The sequence below is a fragment of the Cnephaeus nilssonii genome, assembly GCF_951640355.1.
Source record: "Cnephaeus nilssonii genome assembly, chromosome: 3".
NCBI lineage: Eukaryota > Metazoa > Chordata > Mammalia > Chiroptera > Vespertilionidae > Cnephaeus > Cnephaeus nilssonii.
This window is the reverse complement of record NC_137074.1, coordinates 57,482,269-57,499,987: the sequence shown is the minus strand read 5'-3', so window position 1 is coordinate 57,499,987 and position 17,719 is coordinate 57,482,269. Positions and strand designations below refer to the sequence as shown.

General features: G+C 41.3%; 1 protein-coding gene across 2 annotated transcripts in view; it reads left to right on the top strand.

Annotated features, from left to right (window-relative positions):
* The window catches only part of SLC15A2 (solute carrier family 15 member 2), a 31,552-nt gene extending 15,177 nt beyond the window's left edge, over nt 1–16,375 (top strand). The window contains exons 8-22 of one of the 2 annotated variants that reach the window (XM_079767115.1): nt 3,121–3,203; nt 3,965–4,051; nt 4,230–4,319; nt 4,439–4,483; nt 5,490–5,522; nt 6,246–6,334; nt 7,435–7,516; nt 8,951–9,085; nt 9,534–9,698; nt 9,854–9,900; nt 12,411–12,521; nt 13,166–13,262; nt 13,861–14,007; nt 14,587–14,691; nt 15,025–16,375. In XM_079767115.1, the coding sequence (XP_079623241.1) occupies nt 3,121–3,203; nt 3,965–4,051; nt 4,230–4,319; nt 4,439–4,483; nt 5,490–5,522; nt 6,246–6,334; nt 7,435–7,516; nt 8,951–9,085; nt 9,534–9,698; nt 9,854–9,900; nt 12,411–12,521; nt 13,166–13,262; nt 13,861–14,007; nt 14,587–14,691; nt 15,025–15,201 (1,493 nt within the window). In that variant the 3' untranslated portion in view covers nt 15,202–16,375. The remainder of the gene's footprint in view (nt 1–3,120; nt 3,204–3,964; nt 4,052–4,229; nt 4,320–4,438; nt 4,484–5,489; nt 5,523–6,245; nt 6,335–7,434; nt 7,517–8,950; nt 9,086–9,533; nt 9,699–9,853; nt 9,901–12,410; nt 12,522–13,165; nt 13,263–13,860; nt 14,008–14,586; nt 14,692–15,024) is intronic. The other variant, XM_079767114.1, reaches the window with a different exon arrangement.
* Nucleotides 16,376–17,719: the final 1,344 nt, after the last annotated feature.

The window sequence follows — 17,719 nt, the reverse complement described above, 5'->3', positions numbered from 1 at the left end:
GAGATTGAGTTAAGGTAAAAAATGTCCATTAAATAGAGCAACAAGAAGGTCATTGATTTGATGACATCAAATTGGTGGAGATTTAAAATTAATTGGAAAAGATTGGGAAGTGAATAAGAAGTAGGAAAGGGAGGCCTGGCTGGCATGGATCAGTGGTTGAGCATTTACCTATGAACCAGGAGGTCATGGTTCAATTCCTAGCCAGGGCACATGCCTGGGTTGCAGGCTGGATCCCCAGTGGGGGGCATGCAGGAGGTAGCTGATCAATGATTTTCTCTCATCATTGATGTTTCTCTCTCTCTCTCCCTCTCCATTCCTCTCTGAAACATATATATATATATATATATATATATATATATATATATATATATATATATATAATATATGTTATAAATATATATATACACCAAATTTTAAGTAGGAAAGGGAAAACAGTATTTATAGCTGAAAGGTGACATGGAGTCAAGAGAGGGTATGAAGCATGTGTGAATATTATTGGGGAGACTCCATTAGAGAAAGAGGTTGAAGATAATAAAATCAGTATGAAAGCACACATGACAGAATTACCTTTGTACAGGAGGAAGAACATTACTTTCACGTAACTGGAGGAAGGAGAAGATGAGTGTGGATACAGGAATTAATAGGTTTGATGGCAGGAAGATGGGGGAGTTTCCATTTTCAAGACATAGAGGCAACGTCATCTACTAGAGGGATATGATGAAAAGGGGTTCTATAATAAATCTGACATGTTCAGTGACTGAAAGTAACCTCCCAGAGTTATCTGGTCATAAATTCCTAACTGGCCAGGCATATAACTGCTTTAGTAAAAATGTTATCTTTGCCTTCCACAAGCCCTGTCCATTGTTTTTGTGCATCTAGGTCAGTGATGGCGAACCTATGACACGCGTGTCAGCACTGACATGCGTAGCCATTTCTGATGACACGCGGCCACTGAGGCGGCCGCATGCCAAGGATGAAACATTTGTGACTAGAGTCTTGGAGTTAGTTTTTTCCTCAAAGTGATACACTACCCAAGTTATGCTCAGTTTTTTGGCGAAGTTTGACACACCAAGCTCAAAAGGTTGCCCATCACTGACCTAGGTTAATACAATTTTGAAATGCCTCTTCCCCCAGACCCCTCAAAGGTGTAACCACCCTCAGAGGGGCACATAATCTTGCTAACTATCTTGTAATCCAATCCCCGCCTTGCTTTCTCCATCTTTACGTAAGATTCTTTATGTCCCCTTCTTAATTCCAAATGTATATAAGAAACCACATGACTGTCATTCTCCAGAGCATTTGAAATCTTGCTTCCTGGCATTGTCATCAGTTTGGCTCAAATGAACTTATACCATTCCCTACAGATTTGGACATTTCTTACATCCACGAGGAGAAGATACTAGAAACTCAAGGTCCCTACTCATCTTCTTTAGAAGTAGCCTTGAAATTTAAATGTGACCTTTTTGAGTTGATTACCTGGCCTTCCTTTCATCATTCCAATGTCACTATTGAGATTGGAATTCCTGAGATTCCCAGCCTCTTTCTAGGATTATTCTCAGCCTCTGGGGCAGTTTATTCTCTATCCACAATCTTCCTCTTGTCTAGATACCTCTTTATTTTCCCATTTGTCTCCCAGAATTAGCATTCTTTTCCTGAACCAATTTTTTTTCTATCAACAATAAGAAGGTTATAGTTGGTAAAGAGTGCTATTTGGAGGAGCATGGGGGAAACGAAGGATGAATAAAGAAAAGGTGGTAGCGTGAATCTGACAGAGAGGAATGGAGAAATCAAAAAGTTAAGGTCAGTAAAATTAAGGTGATTTAGGCATTCTCGTGTGTAAGGATATTGGAAAATGCTACTGACAAGGCATCTTTGGTAAATGATCTGCTAGAGGGACATCTTGCTGGAGCAGGAAAATCCCTTGAGGAGGAAAGTACATCTAAGCTGCAGTCTCCCCACTGATTTTAGCTAAATTTAATAAACTTTAATCAAAAGCACTTTATAATTATAAAAGTATTATCAGCTCATCGCTGATTATTTGGAAAGTATAAGGAAAAGTAAGAAAATAAAATGTGTCTACAATTAGCTGAGGAGATGTGCTTAAAGAACAAAAATGTAGATTAAGGGAAAAGAATAAGCTTAAGAACAGAAATAGTAGAGAAGAGAATTTTTTGTAGGAATGATGAATAGTGGTTAGAGCATTACTCTCTGTAATGAAACATAAAGTGGGAAATGGTAAGCTGAGGTGAGCTACATTGTGGACAGAGGCCACGTCTTTTTTTTTTTTAAACTTTATTCCTAGTATTATCTAGCACAATGTTTAATGCAAGAATGAGTGAATGAGAAGCTTTCTGATGTTTAAGAGCATAGATTTTTAAATCAGACAGGCCTCAGGTCTAAATTGCAGTTTCTAGCAACTTCTAGCTTTGTAACCTTGTACCTGGTGCTTAATTTCTCTAACCTTCTATTTCTTCATGTGTAAAGTGGAGAGAGTAGTACATATTTTGTCAGGTTATATCAGTTCATGTATGTAAAATGCTTAACACTTTACATATAAGAATAAACCTTCAATAGATAGTTAGCAATAATAATAACCATCAAGACAATAATTAATTTGGGATGATATTTCATGCCAGGGGCTCGGGTTTATTAGGTAGGCCCTGAAAAGAAAGTTTTAATTTGGCACCAGATAAGGGAAGAATAGACCAGGGACTGAGGAACTAGATGGTGGCCATTTTAATAACCCAGGGTAGAAGCTGTGAGGTCAAATAAGAGTTGTAGCAATGGCAGTGGAAAAGAGGTGGCCGACTGAAGCAAGAGGATCAATGAAAGCTGGTAACATCAGATTTTTGTGGAGATCGAGAAAGAAGAGTGAGAACTCAAAGATGACCTCCATTTCTGTGATTACAGAAATGTCTCAACAGACATCTCTTTTAACAATTGACCATTTAATTCTTTGTATAACTTGTATAACTCTCAAGTCAGGAAGTGTTAAGTGAGGTTCCTCCCTTGATGAGATGATCTGCCAGTCACTCCTACACATCAGCAGTCTGTCCTTAGCCTTGGGTACTGAATGTGCTGAATGAGAAGCTAAGAACCTTGTTTGTGTATCACCTTCAGTTGTGTTTGCAATGGGAAGCAAAATGTACAAAAAAACACCTCCAGAAGGAAACATAGTGACTCAAGTTATCAAATGTATCTGGGTAAGTCCATGAATTGTTTATCTGCCTTTTTCAATCAAAGACAAAGAGATGCTATGCTGAGCATAGAGACCTTCAAACATAGACATACATTTTTCTCAGTGACCTCTGTTCTACATCTGTGCCTTTTGGAAAACTGAGATTACTCAGTCTTCCTCTGTGCCCCTACGTAACTACTAAGTAAAAAAAAAAAAAAAAAAAGTAATCATTTTTTAATTTGGAAAAAAAATCTTCTGAAATGTAGTTATAAGTGTCCATCAGTAGATGAGTGGATAAAACAGCAATGGTACATTTACAAAATGTAATACTTCTCAGCCGTGAAAAAGAAGAAAATGTTACCCTTTGTGACAGTATGGATGGACCTGGAGAACGTTATGCTAAGTGAAATAGCAATCAGAGCAGGATGACAGCTGTTGGCAGTAGGGGAAAGTGGGGGTGGGGTGGAGGAATTGAGCAAAAAAGAGAAAATGAGAGAAAGAACTGTTTGACACGAACAACAGTGTGGTGGCTGTGGGGTGGAGGAGGGTGGAGGTGGAAAAGAGTATAGGGAGAATAAATGATGATGGAAATGAAATTAAATTTTTAAAAGACATAAGAATAAATAAAATTGTATCTGAAATATTTTGAAATTCAGTGTCTGATTAAATCAAAGCGTTGGAATAAGTCACTTGAAGTCTGTCTGTTTCAGAGAAGGGATGATGAATTGAAAAAGGTAGGGGATGGTTTCTTTTTGTCTCTCCTCTGAGGTCTATGCTCTGCCCTAGTTTGCTATTTCCAACCGTTTCAAGAACCGTTCTGGGGACATTCCAAAGCGACAGCACTGGCTGGACTGGGCAGCTGAGAAATACCCAGTAAGTTGGCGTTTCAGAAATATCTTATAAATATCTCTGTAACATCTCTCCCGATATCCAAACCGATTCCCTCCTGCGGCATTTAACCTCCTCTCTTACTGTTCTGGGCTACCTCTACTCCAAGCATGAAAACCATGCCTACCAAGTTAGCCTGTTCCTCCTTTCCCTTGTGTTGCAGAAGCAGCTCATTATGGATGTGAAGGCACTGACCAGGATACTATTCCTCTATATCCCATTGCCCATGTTCTGGGCTCTTTTGGAACAGCAGGTAAGAATACTTCTTTTGAAAGCCCCCCTCTTCCAGGGTAGGGGCTTTCAAAAAAAAAGGGACACTTATAACTACATTTCAGAAAAGGGATTTCTCCTAACGGCATCCATCTGCCCTAGGGTTCACGATGGACCTTGCAAGCCACCAGGATGAACAGGAATTTGGTGAGTTGAAGTTTTTCCAGAGAAGTCTGTTATTTTCTTTATAATCCATATTTGGGAAAAATTAATTTCTTTGTGTTTTTGCCTGAATATGGACTTAAGGTCCTAAGACAGGTGCCTTTAGCATGCAGACTCTGAGTAGGCAAAATAAAAAAATCTAGTCTAGAAATAAAAACCAGAATCTTACCTTTAGAAATCAGGAACAGATGATTGGGAAAGGTTTAAAAGTGTACAAGGAAGTATGGAGAGGATAGCAAAGGGGTACAGGCCTGGGATAGTGATGGTTTTCTTCCATCTAAGCCTGCCCCGCACAGCAGAGGCAGGTTTTATGGTGCTAGTACACGACTGGCCCCATCGCAGTCAAGATTCACAGCAGGGGACCTGCATATGGAATATTTTGTACATGGATATGGAAAAATTGGGAAAGTTGTAAGCATTTTATCTCTTTTTCCAACCTCCATTATTTGGCAAACTCACATAAAGTTCCATCTCTGCTCTCAATTATTCCACTTTCTGGATTATTGTCTTATTTTTCTGCCATCACAGTTGTGAAGAGGGTAGGGTCTTATTAGCCAGCCTCTTTGCAGCCTGTCAAATATAATTTTACCTTTTTCCTTCCTCTGGTTGTCCAGGATTTACCATGATTGCCCTCCTGTTGACCCCCTGGAGAACTCTTGTGTATCAGTGGGAATCTTTACCCTAAACCAGATAGCTTGTCCTTCACATAATTACTACCCACAACTGCAGTTACTGAGATGAATAAAAACACACTGACTATTCTCTCCTAGGTTAAGGAAAGTATAGTACATAGAATGTACTAGCAAATAACCTGAAGCCATTAACACTCTCTTCAGCCCACATATCATTACAAGCAGGATAGTGGCTGAACCAAAGACCTGGTGAATTTTAACTTACTAGTATGTTTATTGCCTGTTAATTACCAAGATTGTTGATTTAGGCTTTTCTTGTCTTTAGCCACCTCTAAATTTAATTTATTATAATGTTTCAGGGTTTTATTGTGCTTCAGCCGGACCAGATGCAGGTAGGGCACTTCTTTGTAGTCATGGGAACTACAAAGTTTCTTTCCTCATTTATACCTCTACCTGTAGTATTAGGATTGCCAACTATAATTTGATGTTATTTTTCCTTGTATGCTGAAGAGTGCTAAGCATAGGGATGAAAATGTTCTCCTTAAGCTCCACACTTCTCTTTTACATCTTCTGTTAAGCAAGTAGCTCCTGCTCAACTCCAGGGAGAGTAAGTTTTGAGCTCACAGGAAAAGTATAAGCATTGGACTTTTTTTTCCTGGCACAGTATAATGGAAATGTTGTCAAAGAAAGTAGAAGGCTTTGTTGTATGAGCAACGAAGTCAGAATCTCTGTTCTTTGGTAACTCTTAGTTCTTTTTTTTAACCCTTTGTTCAATAATCCCCAATTCTTCCTTCTGTTTCTCCTGGTCATGACATTTTCCTTTGGGCTGTGGAAATGGAGATGACAAGTGAAAATGGGAACATCCAATTGACTGACAGAAAAACAGGTTCAGAGTAAAACTGGTTCCTTGGGATATCTGGAAACTAAGGTGCTATGCAAGGGAAATAGAGTCTTAGGTGTAGAGAGACTAAGAGATATGGAATCATTTTGTACTTTGTATGAGAAAAGTGTCTTTGGATGTAAGAAAGGATGCGCAAAAGCAAGTAAGAGCACATGCTCACACTTATGATAGGAGAACACTTGTAACTAATCTTTTTTTTACCATGGTATTACAGGTACTAAATCCCCTCCTGGTTCTTATCTTCATCCCATTGTTTGACCTTGTCATTTATCCTCTGGTCTCCAAGTGTGGAATTAACTTCTCGTAAGTGCTCATTATGCCTGTATCCCTCCAGACTGACTCAATCTTTGCCCCGTTTGATAAAGATTCAATGTCAGTAGTTTTCGACTTAGTGATGACTTGTTTTGGTTTATAGTTTCTTTTCTGGTTCTATTTACCCACGTTAGACTACACACCGTTCATACCAGAGGATGGGAATTAGAACGAATTAATTCTTATTGTAGGGAGTCTAAGCCATTACTGCTGACTGAACTGTGCAATGTTGAAGGGGTATGTCTAAGTTTCATGGAAACTCAAGAGTATATGAGAGTGGTCTCCTAAACCAATGTTTTGCTTTGTTCTTGAATGTTGCCTCTTCAAAGAAGTCTAAAGCCTTTGATGACAATGAATCCCTTTAAATCTCCCATTGTCCCTATAAAACAAGTAAGGGGACCTGGTAAGAGTGGGGATAGAATGGTCCCTATTTACTGCTTTCTTGCATAGAAGTGTTTTTTATTTGTTGTTCAGTTTGACAGAGAAGTGTTTTAAGCCTCTTCTAATTCCCGATTTAATAGCAATTTCCATTGAATGACCACTTTACCATATTCAAATGGCCTTTTATCATTTACTCATTCATTGAAGTGGGTTCAGCACCAAGTCATGCAAATGTAAAAGCACAAATCTTGCCCTCAAGAAGTTTACTGTTTAATAAGGAGGTGGAACGTGTGCCATATAATTATTACATGAGGTAAAATATGTTAGGTGCCCTAATAATGGAGCAAAGTGCCAGGGAAGTGTTAGAGAAGTCTGCTGCCAGGGTCAAGAAAAACTTCTGAACAAGAGGAAAATGAAGTAATAATATATAGTGCCTGGCATATGGTGAATGTTCAATTAATCTGACTGCATACTATTATTTTTGTTATTATGAAATGATGGATAGAAAAAATATAAACAAAGGTAGATGTGGGGAATGTGGTGCATTACAAAGAACCATTCAGTGTGACTCAAGTAAAGGGAGAAGAAAAGATGTGTGAAGGGGAGTTCTAGGAAATACTTTGGAAAGTAATTGGTCTTTAATGGGGGGTTGGATTTTATCCTTTAAACTCTAAAGTTTAGATATAAATGTCTCTCCCTCTCCTCTGCAGATCACTTAGGAAAATGGCTGTTGGTATGATCCTAGCGTGCCTGGCATTTGCAGTTGTGGCAGTTGTAGAGACAAAAATTAATGTGAGTTCAATAAATCTTAAGCTCCATGAGTACAGGGCCTTATTTATCTTGTTCACTCTTCTGATTCCCCGGGACCTAGCATAGTACCTGTTTGAAAGAAGGTGCATAACTCCTCCTATATAATAAAAGCCTAGGTGGCGTCACGCCCTCATGCGATATCATCACAAGATGGCCACCACAAGATGGCCACGCACACAGTGGAGGCAGGGATGCCTAACTGCTCCCAGGGTGGCTGCTCCTCATGATGAGGCCTGGGGGTCCTGCAGCTCTGCATGGTGTGGAGGAGGCCGGTCCCGGCGTCTCCGCCACCTCACTCAGAGGAGGCGGTCCTGGTGGAGGAGGCGGGTCGTGGCAGGGGAGGGCAGTTGTGGGCAATCAGGCCAGCAGGGAAGGGCAGTTGTGGGCAATCAGGCTGGCAGGGGAGGGCAGTTGGGGATGATCAGGCCAGCAAGGGAGCAGTTAGGCTTCAATCAGGCCAGCAGGGGAGCGGTTAGGGGGCAATCAGGCTGGCAGGCAGAAATGGTTGGGGGAATCAGGCAGGCAGGCAGGTGAGCAGTTAAGAGCCAGCGGTCCTGGATTGTGAGAGGGATGTCTGACTGCCAGTTTAGGCCTGATCCTGCAGCTATCGGGCCTAAACCGGCAGCCGGACATCCCCCAAGGGGTCCCAGATTGGACAGGGTGCAGGCCGGGTTGAGGGACAGCTCTCCCCCCACCCCATGCATGAGGTTTGTGCACCGGGCCTCTAGTATTTGTGATAAATGAGTAGGTACAGAGGTAGAGCAGCAATGAAAAGGAGGCTCAGTTCCCACCTGAGTGATTCAGAATATTTTGTCAAGGAATTTCCAAACACTTATATCAAGGTATACAATCTCTCTTTGGAAACACTAGCTTATATGATACCTTACCAGATACTTAACACAAATACCCTTTGGCATATTGAATGGCCACTATTGGGGAATGATGTATGAGGCCACAGCTGAGTCAAAAAGTATGAAGTTTGTTAACCTGAGATCTGTGCTTGCTGCATTGAGCTGGTGTTTCCCCCTCCAGACTGACTTCAGAGTTTCCTAAGCCAAATGGTCTTTAGTGGGAGAAAACTGTGTTATCCTGACTTAGATGGACTAGGCCCGTGGTCGGCAAACTGTGGCTCGCGAGCCACATGCAGCTCTTTGGCCCCTTGAGTGTGGCTCTTCCACAAAATACCACAGCCTGGGAGAGTCTACTTTGAAGAAGTGGCATTAGAAGAAGTTTAAGTTTAAAAAATTTGGCTCTCAAAAGAAATTTCAATCGTTGTACTGTTGATATTTGGCTCTGTTGACTAATGAGTTTGCCGACCACTGGACTAGGCTATCAGAGATAGGACTGAGATGTCTGTTCTCTTTGTATCCACAGGGTTGTTTGTTAGTGATTCTGACATGTGTTCTCTGTCCTAAGGAAATGGCTCCACCCCAGCCAGGTCCCCAAGAGATTTTCCTACAAGTCTTGAATCTGGCAGATGATGAGGTGAAGGTGACAGTGGTAGGAGATGACAATAATTCTTTGTTGCCAGAGTCCATCAAATCTTTTCAGGTGAGATATGGACTTGGAAGAATTAGAAACACATTCTGATTATGCACCGAAGCAGCAGCATAATATAGTGGCTAACTATATTATGCATTTGTGGAGCATGCATTTGTGGCGTCAAACTGTCCCCGTCCAATTCCAGTTCTGTCACTCCCTAGCTACAAGACCCTGAACAAGTTATTGTATCTCTAAACTTCAGTTTAAGCATCTGTAAAATGGCAACAATTTTAAAATCAGAAGTTATTATAATGATAAGTATTATAATATGTAAATCCTATGATGAATATCCTTACTCATGAATATTTATGCATCCCTCTAATTACTCCTATGGTATATTCCTAAAAATGGAATTACTAGCTTAACAGATAATGTTGAGGTCCCACATGGGAAGCTATGAGATTATGATGTCCAAAATGGGGTAGAAGGTGAGTGTGACAGGTTTTTCATTCTACAGAAAATGCCACACTATTCCAAACTTCACCTGAAGACAAAAAGCCAGGATTTTCACTTTCACCTGAAATATCACAATTTGTCTGTCTACACTGAGCATTCTGTGGAGGAGAAGAAATGGTACAGTCTGATCATTCGAGAAGATGGGGAAAGTGTTTCCAGCATGATGGTAAGTTGAGGAGTGGTCTTGGTTCCAAATTGTTATCTTAGAGTGTGATGACTGGCTCATTGATAGCTGACCAAAGATATGCCTAATGATTAAATTTTCTGATTATTGGTTCCCTGTTGTCACCTGTAACTGATTTTTACTCTCCTCTATTTAAGGTGAAGGATGCGGAGAACATAACAACCAATGGGATGACAGCCGTGAGGTCTGGATGTCAAGGAAATCCCAAGCCATTCTTTTCTCATGAATCTTGGGCCCCTTCTGATCTGAGGGGCTCCAGATAATGAGTCCTAACATTCTGCTTGTCTTGCGCAGGGATTCTCTCCTGCAATGTCAGGGGCATAGGTGTCAGAAGGCATTTTCCAGGACACAGAGCAGATAGGCTTGCTTTCCCATGTGGCATTCAAAGATGACCGTGTATCTTGTGTATGTCTCCTGTGCTCTGATGCATACATTTCCTATACTGAATTTTATCCACTTATCTTGTTCTCAGGAAAGTAACTCAGTACTTTCCTCTTTCTGATGACCAGAGAGAAATTTAGATGTAAGCAAATAATGCTTCATTGTTGGTAGTTGAGCATCTCTTTTTACTGTGTTTTTAAAGTATAGTTTTTATTTTAAACTTATAGAGGCATCTTGGTGTAATTAAAGGTGATATATTTGGAGTAAAAAAGACTTGGTTGTGAATTCAGAAAAGTCTGAATGTCTTGTCAGACAGCCTGGGACAGTTACAGAGATGGGGCACTAAAGAGGTCACCTGCTTTCTGTGGCAGGAATCTGACATGAAATGGACAGATGCATGTGCCTATGGCCATCAAGATTAGGTGGTTGCTGTTAAGAGTTGATAGGACTTTCCTGGGTTGGAGAGCCACAGGAACTTTCAGAAGGGATGGAAGGGGAAATTTCTAGATTAGTGCAGGATTATTTAAAAAGTCCAGGAGTCAACATTAAGGATTCTAGAGAGAATTTATCTTTTTATCCCATGGGCCAAAGACAAAAGCACAAGCTATCAAAATAGAAATGTATCTAAAACCCATACTTACAGGCCTAGATTCAGATGACTAAAAAGATCATTCTAGAAGAGTCCAGGATTGTCTGCAGACTCCAAAACAATGATGACCTATTATGGGCTGGGAGTCTGAGTTTGCATAAGTCAAATAGTTTATAAGAAGACAAAGAATCAGGTTTTTCTTTTCTTTTTTTTCTTTTTTTTTTTAATTTCTTTATTGATTAAGGTGTCACATATTTGTCCTCATCCCCCCATTCCCATCCCACACCCCTCCCCATGGATGCCCCAACCCCCTGTTGAACTTAACCATTGGTTAGGCTCTTATGCATGCACACAAGACCTTTGGTTGATCTCTCCCCCTTCCCCCCACCCTCCCCTATCCTCCCTCTGAGGCCCGATAGTCCGATCGGTGCCTCCTTGTTTCTGGTTCTGTTCTTGTTCATCAGTCCATGTTGTTCGTCATTTCCCCTAGATGAGCGAAATCATGTGTCACTAGAGATATACTTATAAGAATTGAATGTGCGACGAGCAATAATAGTTATGCTGACAGGCAAATGAATCAGTCTGTAGTGAGTTTCTTTCTGGACCAACAGTTCTTTTGAGACCCAATATCAATGTCCACCAGTTCCTTATGAGTACATGTCGGCACTGACCCCTCAGCTCTGGATGGTGGACAAATGGTGGTAATGCAGGTCTGACTCCCTCTGGTTTGGTCTCGGCCGGACCCAGGGGCACGGCTTCACCCGGATCCAGGGGCCCACGGCCTCACCCGGACCCGGGGCCAGGCTCACCCGGATCCAGGGGCCCGCGGCCTCGCCCGGACCCGGGGCCAGGCTCACCCGGATCCAGGGGCCCGCGGCCTCGCCCGGACCCGGGGCCAGGCTCACCCGGATCCAGGGGCCCGCGGCCTCGCCCGGACCCGGGGCCCAGGCTCACCCGGATCCAGGGGCCCGCGGCCTCGCCCGGACCCGGGGCCCAGGCTCACCCGGATCCAGGGGCCCGCGGCCTCGCCCGGACCCGGGGCCCAGGCTCACCCGGATCCAGGGGCCCGCGGCCTCGCCCGGACCCGGGACCCAGGCTCACCCGGATCCAGGGGCCCAGGTTTTTATTTTCTTTATTGATTAAGGTATTACATATGTGTCCTTATCCCCGCATTGCCACCCCCGCCCCCACTCTCCTGGTGTCTGTGTCCATTGGTTAGGCTTATATACATGCATACAAGTCCTTTGGTTGATCTCTTCCCCTTACCCCCACCCTCCCCTACCTTCCCTCTGAGGTTTGAGCATACTGGTATATATTTATATGCACATAATCATTTTTCTTAATGGAGTATCAGTTGACGAATCCCACCATTATAAGAGGGAAAGATATTGGATGCACCTAAGCTGGATTAGTGAGGAAGCTCAGACTGCCATGGGTGATCATGATAGTGTCCATCCAGCTAGAGATCAGGTGAGGGTATGGCAGATAGAGAGCTATTCCCTTAGGAATGAGAACGTTAGGGACAGCTAAGACTACTGGTACTTTTTACATTTGAGTTGATTCATTCATTCAGTTAACAATACACATGATGTACCCTTTATGTACCAGGCACTGTTCTAAGCACTGGGATATAATGACAAACAAAAGAAAAGGCCCCTACCCTTTTATCATGTGTTGTTGCTTGGGAAGGTTTGTCTGATCTGTAACCATGTCTCTACCCTTAGGTTCCTAAACACTTTGCATAAAGAGGTAAACATCAACCTGGGCACAGATATCTCACTTAATGTTGGTGAAGACTATGGTGTGTCTGCTTACAGAACTGTACAGATAGGAGAGTAAGTACATTCATTACCCTTGGGACATTTTACTTTCATCAACAAATTTTAAAATGCGTTCTTTGCATATAGGTGGTGGTATATCAAGATAGTAAGTATATTTTGGCTAATCTTGAGTATACACAGACTCCAGCTCTTTTTTTGACCCTTGCCTCCTTCCCTTAGTCTCACCTTTCTCTACACAGGTATATTGAGATCATGATTGCCATGAAGGCCATACTGTAGAGTTAATAAGGCCCATCTCTGGGAGGTTTGCAAAGTTTATTATGGACTCCCACTTCTATCCTTTGGTATTGCCTACTGGCACATCAGTATTTCAGGCTTATCCTTTAGGGTTCACCATTTTATGCTGAGAAAAATTAATAAGACTTAAGAGCCTGGTGTCCACAAAAGAAGATGATTTGTGCCTTCTTTATTCAGGTTTAAGTTAAAAAAAGATACCAGACAAACAGTTTTTCAGACCAGGGGTAGAAAAATCTGGCATGAAAATAATTTACTCCTTGAGAATTCTCTCTTTAAGAGAAATGGGTGGTTTCACTGCTTGATTCACCATCAATAAAGAGATGAGATCACTCTTTCCTGTGATAATGGGGTACTTTTCTAAGCTGTGATGTTTATTCTAACCTAAACTCCTCCTGTTCCAGATACCCTGCGGTGCATTGTAAAACAGAAGATGATGACTTTTCACTGAATTTAGGTCTACTAAACTTTGGTGCAGCTTATCTGTTTGTTATTACTAATGTAAGTAGCTCATGGCCACCCCCGCACGCTCCTACCATGTAGTTGTATCTATGTCTGTGTCTATCCTGGAATCCAAAGAAGATTTTGTAGCAAGATAGGATCACATACTTATTTCTAGTGTAAGATGATAGATTCTAGTGACTTTATGACTGAGGTCTCCATATGGGACATAAAAAGAGATATCATTGGCAGCAGGTACATGGTCTGGGAAAATGGAAGAACTAATATATCTTGAGTCATTGCTATGAGGTGACATAGTCTCCTTCAGTCTCATTATGGCCCTAAGAAAACAAAGATTATTTGTCATTTTGACATACAATAACAAAATATTTTGCCATTTAAGGACTATATTAATGTCAGTATCCGAAGTCAGGCAAGTGAGTGCAGTGTTACCAAAAGAAATTTCCAAAAAAACAAAAAACAAAAAACAAACAAAAAAAAACAACAACCCTGAAACTGTAGCAATTGCTCAATCTCTTGAAGGTAGCAAAAGGATGAAAATATAAAGATGGGATGGATATAAGATCATAGAATGCTGTAGGTAAGGAATATTTACTTGAGACTACTGACAAACCAATTTCTTCTTTCCCTCACTAAGAGCACCCATCAGGGTCCCCATGCTTGGAAGACAGAAGACATTCCAGCCAGCAAAATATCCATTGCATGGCAGCTACCACAATATGTGCTGGTGACAGCTGGGGAGGTCATGTTCTCTGTCACAGGACTTGAATTTTCTTATTCTCAGGTAGGTTTTTGCAAGTGGGAAATGGAGGTGGAGATAGGGCTTTAGAAGATGGTGAATTATTTTCCTGGCACTGCCTTAAATAGGTATGTGACCTGGCCCAAGACCTTCATATATTTTGGCCCTAGATTCCTTATACATGATCCTTAACAGAGAGTCATCTTGATTCCCAAGATCATGGTATTTGATATCTAGGGAAAGATACTTAAAAATTAAGAATAAGGGCTGTGGAGTCAAACTTCCTATGTTCAAATTTTGGCTGCACAACCCTTCGTGTAATCTTGAGTAAGTGAATAATCATTTCTCTAGTGTTATTTCTTATGTATAAAATAAGAATATTAGTAGAACTTAGCTCTTAGGGTTGTAATGAAGATTATATAATCTGAGTTAAAATATTTAATAAGAGCTCCATTCTGTTATTACTATTAACATAATTAATACCCCTTGAATCAATGTGATAGCTGAACTCAGTGGGAAAAGTTGAATCTGGAAACTTTTGTGGAAGAATTTTTCTGGATAGACGCATGGGGCATGAGGGTGGTGTAGGGATTTCGTTTACTGACAAACTTGTGTCCTCTCTAGGCTCCCTCTAGCATGAAATCTGTGCTCCAGGCGGCCTGGTTGTTGACAATTGGAGTTGGCAATTTCATTGTGCTTACTGTGGCACAGTTCAGCGACCTGGTACAGGTATGGATCCAAGAGAAAGAGGAGCTTGTACCTATCCAAGGTTTCCCCTTCACATTCCTCTTTTTCCTCCTCCTCCATCCCTCTGTCTTCCACATTCCCCATGATAGATGAGTTAGATGCACACAGACTTTGCTAGAAAAACAGACATATGTAAGTATCAGTAATATCCACCATATACTCATGTGAGGAAAGATCAGTGAACCCAGTCTTCCTCTAGCAAACCTCTGCCTAAATGGTGAGCCTGGGTCAGTCTCCTCAGTTCTCGCCCTTTGAAGGTCCCTTTAGTTTTAGGTTTCCCCATCTTTTTTTTCTTACGTATATTTCTTCCTGCAGTGGGTCGAATTCACTTTGTTTTCCTGTCTCCTGCTGCTGGTCTGCCTGATCTTCTCCATCATGGGCTACTACTATGTTCCTTTAAAGTCAGAGGATATTCAGGAGCCAGCAGCTAAGAAGATTCCCCATATCCAAGAGAACACAATAAACCTGGAGACCAAGAACACAAAGCTCTAATGACTCCTGGGACTCTGCTCAGTTCCAGATTCCTGACTCTGGTCTTGGCCATCACTGAACTTCAAGCATTTTTTTTTCCCTCCCATTTGGTTAGGGGAGTGAGGTGGCATCACATATGAGCTGGTCTCCTCCACTTTTCTCCCATGATAGAGGCAGTTCTGTATTTTCCAGTCCGTTAAAGAGCGAGGCCCCTGAGACTCCATGTCTTCCCATCTATCAGTGAACTCAGTAAACCGTGTGTTGTGTTGGTGAAGCTAGCCTGGTGTCTCCAAATGGCCAAGAAAACACAAATGTATAATTGAGATTAGTCTCCGTGAGTACGCACCATTATGTGGGAATTCCTTTACCTGCTATTTAGAACGGAAGACCCCACTTTTTGAGGTGCTGATTTAGGGGCAAAATTGCAGAATAAGAGAGAGATGGTATTTCAAGTTTCTTCATAAGCAATGAAATTGAATTATTCACAAGGCCAAGAATTGGTATATCTGGTGTGATCTGGTCTAGGGTCTGGCTTATCAACTATCCAAGTTTGATAAAACCTTAAATTTTTCAGTACAGAATAACAGACTGACATTTTATTAACACAGGAGAAGATACATCTTTCTTATAATTACACTATTTTATCCACCAACCCAAACATCCCTTTCTCAGCACTGATAGATCTTTGGAAATCAAATTAAAGATAGTACACGTTGGTAATCTGGTTCTGGGAATAATTTGGATATACTGAATGGGTATAAATTGTGGAAATCCTGATGAGTCCCTCTTCTGCAGTGCACATTCTTCTTAGTGACTACAATGCTTCAGCTCTGGCTTATGTCCTGTGGACAGCTGTATAGACACTAATTATAATTTTGAAACCCTGTCCTTTCAATGTTGTTGGGTCAACTTTTTCTCATTATTACATCATGTCTTGCTTATTGCAACAAATATTTAATAACAGCAATATTTTTATGAACCCATCTTCCTTTTTTATTTTATTCCCTTCAGCCTCAAATAAGTGGCTTCATTTTGATAATTTTTCTTGTCTTACTTTCCTCACAATTTTTAAATACCATTTTTTCACTTAGGCCTGGGAATTTCTTCCTTATTAAAAAGTAATATTAATACTATAGGTTCGAGCTTCTAAAACGGTGATGCTCAATGTAGGGGAATGGTTCCATCTGAGGATCCTAGCACAATCAGGGGGCGGCGGGGGGGGGGGGGGGGGCGGGGAGGAGGACATGAGGGTAGAACATGAGGGTTGTTTGTTTGTTTGTTTCTGTGTTAATGAAAAGGTGAGAAATATTACCTTGTACATAATAAACGAATCCTTGGACAGAAATGGGAATATCATTACAATGTATTGCTAGGGAAAAAAGTTCAGAACCACTGTACGAGAGAGCCTCATTTTTATTGGTTTGGGCCCATTATTCTCATTTAGAACTATGTTACATCTCACACTGTCAACATAACAAGTAAGAGAAGTTGCTCCAGTTTCCCAAACATCATATACTTTAGTTTTAGTGACCGAGGTTTCAGAGGTACTGAAGTGACAGCAGCACCATCAGTTTCCCCAGATGCTGTATCTTGATGTGAACCAGAGCAGCTTTAACTCAATCTGGTCAATGAAATATTGTTTGAACAGATGTTAACAGTGCTCGGTGAATAAAAGTTTGTATGGACAAATATATTTGGGGGACGGGGCATATTATATCTTTTACTTAACATTTGTATATTAAAGATTCTGAGAAATACTGCAGTAAAAACACTTTGTATAGCCCAGTGGTCGGCAAACCGCGGCTCGCGAGCCACATGCGGCTCGCAAGCCGCGGTTTGCCACTCTGTTGAATAATAAGTTTGCCAACCACTGTCATATACTGCCCTTTGCCTCTTTGCACACAATATGCCACAATTGCCTAATCCTCACAGCTTCCAGCTACACGGTAACATTTAGTCTAGCCTAACATGGTGTAGTATTCTGCAGAACACTAGTTTAGGGAATTCTTACGTACACCCAACTACAGCTTCTTCTCTGAAACCTCCTACCACCTTGGTTCTTTTCTTTCTAGCTAACAAGAATAAGTGTAACCCCCTCTTTCATGTTGCAGACTGTTTGCTATTTGTGGAGAGCTTTCACCTCTCCTCCCCAGTAAGAATTCATCAGGCTAAAGATTCTCAGTTTCTTCAGCTGCTCCTCACAGGCCGTACTCTCCTTGTACTACCCTGTGTTTCCTCTTCTGAAAAATACCTTTTGTCTGAAATGCACCAGTAGATCAGAATCCCTCTTCATATGTGATATCTAGAGCCAAATACAACATTCCAGAAGTGGTCTGACCAGAAGAACTAGGATCAGCCTTTCTCCAAACAATACACATCTGTTAATACAGGTAACATTAGATGTTTGGGGCAACGACATCACAAATGAAGGCTTATACTCTAACCATGTGGTTGGCTAACATCTCCAGTTTTTTAAGAGAGCTACTGTTTATCCAAATGCACGTTTGAGTTCTACTATATGCCATTCACTAAGTTAGGT